The sequence below is a fragment of the Heloderma suspectum genome, chromosome 1 (assembly GCF_057233095.1).
Source record: "Heloderma suspectum isolate Gila_16-S chromosome 1, 16-S_ref, whole genome shotgun sequence".
NCBI classification, from domain to species: Eukaryota; Metazoa; Chordata; class Lepidosauria; order Squamata; family Helodermatidae; genus Heloderma; species Heloderma suspectum.
This window is the reverse complement of record NC_139458.1, coordinates 427,341,542-427,351,312: the sequence shown is the minus strand read 5'-3', so window position 1 is coordinate 427,351,312 and position 9,771 is coordinate 427,341,542. Positions and strand designations below refer to the sequence as shown.

Below are 9,771 nucleotides of genomic sequence, written 5' to 3'. Positions count from 1 at the left end.
AGAACGGTCTCCTCAGATGCATTTTCTCTCCTCAGCCCCTGGAAACTAGATCTCTAAATTCTGCTTCTTCATCATTCTTTAAGTGTGACAATTGCTCAGAAAGGTACATGGGCCAAATGTTGAGGTATACATGTGGGGCTGGGGTGGTGGGGAGAGAACTAACTAAAATATTTGCAACTTCGTTTTATGTCTATCCTCATGATTCTGAGGAAAGCTATGTAAGTATAGAGCCAAAGGGTTTGGAACGTTACCTGGAGAGTTTTGGCAAATGAAAGAATAAAAACTGAAGATTGGAATGCTGAACTGGTTGAGAGAAAATCACTTTGGTCTGGTCACCAGATAGAACAAAAGAGAGGGGGGAAAACATTAAGAACTGAAGAACATAAAATTAAGGTGGAGTGCAATTTAAAGAGAAAGTACATGACTTAACGACTGAACAACAACAACACGATGTAGGCTTTTTATATTCACCCCCCCCCCTTGTTGTTGTTCAGTCGTTAAGTCATGTCCGACTCTTCGTGACCCCATGGACCATAGCACGCCAGGCCTTCCTGTCCTCCGCTCTCTCCCGGAGTGTGCTCAAGTCCATATTCATTGCATTGGTGATGCTATCTAGCCATCTCATCCTCTGCCGTCCCCTTCTCCTTTTGCCTTCAATCTTTCCCAGCATCAGGGTCTTTTCCAGAGAGTTTTCTCTTCGCATTAGGTGGCCAAAATATTTGAGCTTCAGCTTCAGTATCTGTCTTTCCAATGAGCACTCAGGGTTGTCATCCTGCCCCCCCGTGTCCAGCTAATTAAAATTACAGTCAAAATGAAAGAGACCCAATGCGTAAATATCTTTTTGCTAATTTTGCTAATCATTGTCATATTCAAAGACGTTATTCACGTGGAGCTTTACAATTGAAAAACTGTTTTGCTCCATTTGTTAAAATGTTTCCTCTTCAAATATAAATTTTGAATTTCTCATATGTCTTTCTGGTGTGTATTTTTTTCACCTGCCCTTGCGAAATCATATTGCACCAAGTCAGAGGGTCTTACTTTTGCTGTAAAATATGTTTATTCATGATGTTATGGGCCAGCAATGCCCTATTCTGTGAGTAGGAGGGAAAACAGGCAAAATAAGCGTGCCCATGGTTGTTTTTGCCAGCCCCTTCCCTTCCTGTGGCCTTTTCTGCTACCAGGTAGAAATCTTTTTTCTCTCTCCTCTGGCTGCCTCCACTAAACCAGATTTGAAACTGTCTGGACGTCAGGTAGTGTGGAGGCTGGCTATTAGATGTGGGATGGGTAACCCAAAAAGAAAAGTGACAGCAAAGTTTCAGATACGTTTCAAATGCCTCCTGAAGACATTGTTATTTCGGGAAGCCTTCCTTGAGTGACCAGCCATGGTTTATTAAATTTGGTCTTATCAGAACCTGTTTCTTTTAAAAATGTTTTAATTGTTTTAACATGGTATTTTTGGTCTTTTATCTTTGCTGTTCACCGCTCCAAAATCTTTTGATATGGAGTGGTATATAAATATTGTAAATAAATAAATAAAAGAAATAACAAAGTCTCAAATTCTACTGAAGAAAAACGTTAATAGGAAAAACTTTTAAAAACATACACACAATACAGAAAAAACAGTAGATTAATAAAAACAACCAGAGAAAAATGTATCCAATTAACTTCACAAGACTGTGTCCCTATTTTTTCCCCCAGGGTCCTTATCCAAGGAATATCTTACGTTCATTGGTCCAGCGCTCTCAGTCAGTTCTACAGTTCCAGCCATTCTGACTCTTTCTTCCTTCTGGGGCTCCAGGCTTCTTTCCTTATTTCTCTCTCTTCTTCTTCTTCTTCTTCTTCTTCTTCTTCTTCTTCTTCTTCTTCTTCTTCCTGAAGATCTTTGCCTCCCTGCCTTTTTGCCTTAGGCCTTTAATATACAATTGGGGGGGGGGGAGAAAAAAAGAGAGACATATTGCCAGAAAATTGAAACAATTATTTAAAATTATGTCACATGTACAATGTAAAGCATACGTAATGAACGAACAGAAACTTATATCAATTACAATGTCTCTAGGCATAGGCCTAATCTAGTAAGGGAGAAATTGATTCAAATCCTACAGAAATAGCTCATTTGCATTTAGTTTATCTTTCTGAGAGATATTTATATGCTGTTAGGTAATTCACTGACATCATGTATCTATATTTTTGAACATATTATGGGAGAATGTTACAGACAGTAGAAGTTATGGAAAATGCAGTTATGACCATTAGGAAAGGTCATGCTGAGGAAGTGGATTTTGAGGAAGGATTTGAAGGAACAGGAAAATAGTAATTATATTGGTGTAAAAGAACATATCCTGAGCCAAAGGTCTTATTATGGAGTTTCAGAATCCACACCCACCATTTCTGAGGGGAAAACCTTCAGCGGACAGTATGGAAAACCTCCAAGTATTTTCAAGGTTTGAAAGGGATTAACAGTATCCTTATGGGGCTTCCAAATCAGTACGGCATATGGATTGGTCTGGTTCTCCAGTATTGCCAATGTCTGCAAAGGGAATATTTTTATAATTCAAGGAGATGTAAATGAGGCATTAGAGAACCTATGTACTTTATGTGTAGAAGACAGCTGATTTATATGGTTGCTGTTGGACATCTGCCAGGAAGAAATAATTCTAGGGAGCCAAGATCGTGTTTTGCATAAGTGCATAGATAAAAATCAAGGCCGCTTGATGTTACTTTTTAGAGAAACAGGTGCAAAGGGTCCATGATGTAATATACATCCAAATATCGCGCTGGAACAGCTATGCAGGCCAGTGTGTCCTCCACAATTCTGTGACAGCATGGAAACTGGAACTGGACACAAAATGCTTGTTAATCCTTGTTCATCTTGATTCTCATTTAAGGCAGTTTGCCTTAAAGAAACACACACATGTACTTATCATCAAATCAGCAATGCCTTACGTATTCATTGTTAACAATAGAAGCATTGTAAATCAGAGTAAAGTGCGTAAGTGGCCAACTCGCATACAAATGAGGGCTCACTGCAGAGTTGTACACAGTTTGCGGAGCGGCGGGGGGGGGGGGGGAAGGTCCTTTTGAAAGAGAATGTGATGTAGTAGTTGGAGAGTTGAAATAGATAAGGGTTCAAATCCACGCTCAGCCATTACATTCACTGGGTGACTTTAGGCCAGTCACCGTCCCTCAGCCTAACTAACCTCATAGGATTGTTGGGAAGCTCAGATTGGGTGGTGTGTGTGTGACCATGATTCATATTCATCCCACCTCTTTGGAGAAAGGTGGGATAAAATAATGAATAATAATCTTACGCCTGTTCTACTTTTCTGTTTAGTGTACAAAAGGCCACATTCTTTTGTTCAGCCGGAGTGCTCAGTCCTATTTCAGAGAAGCTCTCAGGGGCTGCTTTCCAGAGGTGAGCAGGGCCAAAGGCAATGGTGCTGGGGCTGAAAATACAAAATAAAAACAAAGCAGGATATTTTACCTTAAAGCTCTTAAAAGCAACTGAGCATTAGGAGAGGCATTTCAACTTTTTTGAATGGGGGGAAAACTGCACAGGAGTTGGGAAACAACCATAAGATCGGTAGTAAGGGGAAGCGGTGGCGCCAGGGGAAGGGGGCATGACCATATGGGGAACCCTGGAGGGCTGGTTTGGGTCCCCAAGAGGGCCAGATTTGGCCTCCAGGCTTGAGGTTCACCACCCCGCTATAAGTAGAGCCATTCTACCCATTACACAGAATGACAGGGGTCAAAAGCTGCTCTTCAGAATACAGACAGATCATATTTCTGAATGAATGTTTCCTATCCGAAGGGCAGAACATTCTCAGTTGTCTGATGTTACATTGAATCACAGTGGCGGGGCTGAATACTAGTTGGATTTTCAGGCACATATATGTCTTTGGCAATCTCCTCTTGCCAGTGTCTGGAGATTTTATCAGGTATCTCATGCAAAACTTTAAGCCTATTGTCATAGCCTTAGGGACTAGAAACTTCCTTTTTGCATCAACTGTTGGCTCTGAGCCATCCTCAAAGTCAGTCGTGTACAAGACATTGCGCTAATCTGAATGGAGAGACTACAACAGCATGGAACGACTGACCCCAGCTCCTGAGGATGAATGCCCTTATTTATTTATTTTTTAAGTGCAATACTATGCATGTTTAGAGAGAGAGAAAGGCCTACAACTCCCAGCATGCCCCAGCCATTCTGGCTGGGGCATGCTGGGAGTTGTAGGCCTTTCTCTCTCTTGTCTCCAAGCATGCATTCATTCGTGCCCTAAACGTGTTTGGGGCTTTTTAAAAACAGGCTCACAGCCCGACCCTGTGCATGTCTACTCAGAAGGAAGCCCCATTGATTCAATGGTACTTAGCGCCAGGTAACTGGGCAATGCTACAATCCTGTGCACATTTGCCTAGGGCTGGGGTTAAGTTCTCTTCAGCAAGCGGGATTACTCCTGAGTAGAGACAGCTAGAGCCGCGCTGCAAAGCTGATGTCAGCGCAAGCCACATCAGCGCAGCTTTTATTATCTCGCTTTAGCCCAATAAGCTCAAACGAGGAAACGGACTTGGCTGCTGGCCGGAAAAAAGAACAGGCCGGGGGCGGGGCGCGAGCCTCGTCCAGCTCCGCCCCTTCACGGCCTTCCCCGCGCGCGCTGCGGAGGCTCCATCCAATCAGAGTTAGCGGCGCGAGGCAACGGAACTTTTCAAAACGAAACGGACAGTAACCGCCCCCCGCCTCAAAACAGAGCGCGCGGGCCGCTTGCTGCTCGCGCGCGCGCTCTCTCTCTCTCTCTCTCTCTTTTTTTTTTTGGGGGTTCGCGCGCCCGCCGCACTCTTCTTTCTCCCGCCACCCTTTGTTTGACAGATTCGACGGGAGGCGGGCGCCCCTCATTGGGCCAGTTCCGCCGACTCCGCTCGGGAAGCGCGCATGCGCCGCGCCGAATCCGTCCTCGTAATGCGAGGCGCTCCGAGACCGGGGTTGGGTTGCGAAGGGAAGGCGACGCATGCGCGGTTCCGGCGAGGTGTCCGGCGCCGTGGGGCGGGGAAAGCCGACTAAGATAAAATAAAAGTTTGCCTTTTTCTGGCCCGTGTGGCAAAGCGAAAGGAGCGGGCGGGAAATGGCTGCTGGTCTCGGGTCGTTGCTTCGCGAGTGCCCGCTTCTCTTGCCCCAGAACCGGGAAGGGAGTGTCTATGAGGGCTTCGTCACCGCCCAGGTACGGAGCCCCTCTCCTTCCTTCGCACGCACGTGGGACATGCTCGGGTGCTACACGTGAGCTGAGGGTTGAAGACATTGGCTTGCTCCCCATTTTCTCCATCTCCCCCCCCCCGCGTCTTACAAGAGCCCTGTGAGGTAGGTTAGGGAAAGAAAGAAAGACAGTCCCAAAGGTCATTCTCAATGGATTTCATAGAATAGTAGGGTTGGAAGGGGCCTGTAGGACTGCTCAGTGCAGGAATCCAAGTCAGAGCAACCCTGACAGATGGCTGTCCAGCCTCGTCTTGAACGCCGCCAGTGTGGGAGAGCCCACCACCTCCCCAGGGAAATGGTTCCATTGTCGTATTGCTCTTACAGTCAGGAGATTTTTCCTGAGGTTCAGCCGGAATCTGGCTTCCTCTAACTTGAGCCCATTATTCCGTGTCCTGCACTCTGGGGTGATCAAGAAGAGATCCTGGCCTTCCTCTCAGTGACAACCTTTCAAGTACTTGAAGTGTGCTATCATGTCTCCCCTCAGTCTTCTCTTCTCAAGGCCAAACATGCCCAGTTCTTTCAGTCTCTCTTCATAGGGCTTTGTTTCCAGTCCTCTGATCATCTTCGTTGCCCTCCTCTGAACCCTCTCCGGCTTGTCTGCATCCTTCCTAAAATGTGGCGCCCAGAACTGGACGCAGTACTCCAGATGAGGCCTAACCAGTGCTGAGTAGAGGGGAACTAGTACTTCCCGGGATTTGGAAGCTGTGCTTCTATCAATGCAGCCCAGAATAGCATTTGCCTTTTTTGCAGCCACGCCAACTTGGGTCTCCTCTGACAAGTGCCACAGAACGCCCCGCGTTAGCTCTTCTCAACAGCAAGGATTTGTCCTGCTCCACCCACTGGGGTAGAGCATTAGCTACGCAGGCAGGAAATCCCAGTTTCAATCCCCGCCATCTCCAGTTTTAAAAAAAGGATCTCAGGAAATGGGTGAGGGGAGGAGTTTTCTGGAGAGTCACTGCCAGTTGGGTAAGTTAGTTCTCCAGGTGTTTTGGAGTTCGGCTCCCAGCATTCCTGACGCTTGGTGCTGCTGGCAGGGGCTTCTGGGAGCTCAGGCCGAAACATCTGGATGTCGACCTTCTGCCCACCCCTGAGGTAGACAACACTAGGCTAGAATGATGGAGAAATAGGCTGATGTAGTATGAGGAGCTCAGTTAGCATAATTAACCTCGCCGGTGCGGGATGTCTGAACCCAGCAAGGGTGGGTGGCTGGTGTGGTTTGTAAACCATCTCTGCCACTCATGGGTTTTAGGGTGATTTGTAAAGCACCCCAGCCACCCACTCTTGCTGGGTTCAGACATCCTGACAAGCTGCCCCAGCAAGGGTAATTATGCTAATTAGGCGGCTTGGGACCCACACATGTGGGGAGGGTGAATAAGCCACCGTGGCTTATTTTCCCTCTGTGATGGTGTGAACCCGCTGTATGTGTTGCTTCCTCCTCCCATTAGGGAGGACTCAGGGTTGATGGGTTGGTTGTGGGTTGTTGCTGAAATATGGTTGTTGTGTTGTGTGAACCCAGCCGTGCTAACAAACCATGGTTTATTAACCATGAACAACCCACGAAGAAAACCCATGCTTTACTTTTTGGATTGTGAACCGTGTGTTGTTCATGTTTAACAAAACATGGTTTGTTAGCACGGTTCTGTTAGCACACAATGCAACAACCCACAGTTCAGCAACAACCTGTGCTGAATTCAACAGCAATTCACATTTAATCCATATTCAGTCCATATTCAAACTTGAGTGTGGTTTGTCATGTTGTGTGAACTCAGCCATAGACTCTTCTTCTTCCCTTGCAGTCTACACATGAAGCAGAATTTTTTTGGGGGGGGGGGGTGTAGAATCCTGTGAGGTTAGAATTGACTGCATCAGATTGCAAGAGAGGAAGTCACATTTTTGCATACTCTGTTGGTGTTGAATTTGAAGCATTATGGTTCCTTCTACCAATTCAAGGCTGTACCACTTTATTCCACTGCATGTGTAGACCCAGCTGCAACCACACCAGGTGTGTGGTGTCTTCTAAGCCTCTGTGAGTTGAATGTCTCCTTATCTCAAAGGTGGTGGTGGTGATGGTGGGAGATCTTTGTGAGAGATTCCCAGCAAGTGATTGGGGGGGGGGGGGAGTCAACTTTCTTCACACACTGTGCTCCCTCTTTCCCCCCCCATCTCATAGATTTTATGAAAGTTCCCTCAGACAGAGATCTTGCCTTAGCACCTCCCCACACATCTTACCCCATATCTGCTTTTTTGAACCAATGGGACTTCATTTGCTGACAGCTACATTATCTGAAAGGGAAACTTCTTTTGACTTTCTTGGCAGGAGTCTTTCCCCCTCTCTCTTCTTAAAGCAAAGAGATAAAGAAGTAACTGGTTGTACACAAAATGCTGTCAAAATTTAGAAAAGGGAGGGGGAGATACCAAGGCTTATCAAATCTATTGCATGTCTAGAATTTCCAACATCTACATATAATACTATATTTTTCTGTATGAGAGTGTCTTTTTAAAGGTGTTTTTAAAAGTATCTTTCAGTACTTTAATGAAACACTGAATCATAGTTATTTGACCTTTACAAAAGGTCAGAATTACATCTGCTTTTTATTTTATAAAAAAGGCCATTTAAATGTAATAGAAGTGAGAGTAACAATATACTATGAAGGTAAAGGTTATGGGGTACATTAATTGTGTTTCTCTATTCTTCAAACTGCATCATGACAGTTTCTTGAAAAGTCCGTTCCTTTGTACAAATTCTGAAATAATTACTGGCTAGCTAATTCTAAAAGTAGTTGAAATACTTCCTTGATGAGTTTTATGCATTGGGGGGACACCTGACACTTTCATTTGTTTCCCAAATTTGGCCAATAGCAACCAATTATTAGGAAATGTATTGAAAGGGTCCAGTTAAACCATTAAGCTGAGTTGAAGGTTGCAATCTGACGCACACTTGCCTGGGAGTAAGTCACATTGAATTCAATGGGGCATATTTCTGAGAAGACATCTATAGGATTGTACTGGAAACTAGAGAGAGAGAATGAGGCAGATAATTTTCTGTACTGATATTACTGTTTTTACTCTGTACGGTTTTATAAAATCCACCACAGGGAATTTTTTGTTGTTGGGCGGACTAAAAATGTAATAAATGAATAAATTTTATTCAGAGAGCATGAGCTTATGTAGGTGATTACCTACTTCATCAGATGCTAGCACAGAATTAATTAGAAATTAGTCCTTATTAGAAAGAAGATTCTTTCTTGTTCATGACAACGCTTTATTCTGCAAAGTCCTGATAACTTGTTAAAATTGAGAACAAATTACAAACTCTGGCCAATCCAAGTCATGAAATCATTAACCACCTTTAGTTGATTTTTCCAGTTAGCATGTTCGACTACATGGGGCCACACATGGCTTAAGTAGTGAGAGAATTTGATTATTTTATTGTTATGCTCTGTAGCAGCCTATGGCATTAACACATATTAGGACAATTAAAATAATGGGCAGTATCCTACCATGTAATTGCATGAATGCAAATTACCTTGCACTAGCGTAAGGGACTTCTAGTGCAGCCTTCCCCAACCTGTTGCCCTACAGATGTGTTAGACTACTACTAACATAGTGCCCCATCCAGAATAGCTGACTATGGGATGATGGGAGTTGTAGTCCAACACATCTGGAGGATATCAGATTGTGGAAGGCTGCTGTAGCATAACTCTGATAATGTTAGCTTATGTGACAGATTTTTCGGGGAATCCTGTGCCAATTAACACTTTTGGTTTTGCACTAGAGGTCCTGTAAGCTGGTGCAGCATAATTTGCATTAGCACAGCGACATGGTAGGGCACTGCCTAATAGATTTAGTGTCCTTTCAAAGTAATGCACTTTCTCAGATATGAAATAGCCTTATAGGAACAGAATCCTATATACTAATAGCAAACTCACTCTCCATGTGTTGATTTTATGTAGCCAAAATAGCACCATTCATACACAAGAGGAAGGTATCAGTAGGCTCGGGGTTACCCCAAGGTTTGCAGAAGTAGAGAAAAATAAGGGAAGAAGAAATATCCCCAGCTCAGTGAGGACTAAGGATGCTTGGTCAGTGGCCATGGAATGCTGACTTACTGTTGAGGGGAGGGGGGAATGGAAAACGGGGAGGGGCAGGAAGGGGAATGAAATGGAATATCTTGAGAAACAGCATGCTTGGCTGACTGGTACCTTGAATAGGAGCACTCGATACTGAAACATTTTGCTGCAGATCCCTTCTGTAACAAAATAATAGAAGTGTGAATATTAAGCATTTTGTTTGAGGGCTCCATTCGCTGCAGTGTCACATCTTCTATTTTTGGGCAGAGTAATTGAATGGCTTAGCAGCTCCAGGTACTTCTAGATGAAACAGATTACCTAGATAAATGCTGATCCAGCTTAATCCCAGGGTTTGGTATTCAGACTTCTTTGGGAAACTTGCTTTGGACAAACTTCTTCACTGGGAGAGGGGCTGGGAGCGTGGCCCTGTTGATTTTCTTGGATCTATTAGAAGCTTTTGGT

The 9,771-nt window shown here is 44.4% G+C and overlaps 1 protein-coding gene across 5 annotated transcripts in view; it reads left to right on the top strand.

Moving 5' to 3' along the window:
- Nucleotides 1–4,667: 4,667 nt before the first annotated feature.
- FANCL (FA complementation group L) overlaps nucleotides 4,668–9,771 on the top strand; it is a 66,423-nt gene continuing 61,319 nt past the window's right edge. For 3 of the 5 annotated variants that reach the window (XR_014786990.1, XR_014786991.1, XM_084829302.1), the window contains exon 1: nucleotides 4,958–5,207. Coding sequence is in view for 3 of the 5 variants with exons in the window: in XM_084829302.1 (XP_084685428.1) it covers nucleotides 5,112–5,207 (96 nt within the window). In the remaining 2 variants the exon portion in view is untranslated. Of the gene's footprint in view, nucleotides 5,208–9,771 lie in introns of all 5 variants that reach the window. The other 2 variants (XM_084829300.1, XM_084829299.1) reach the window with 2 other exon arrangements.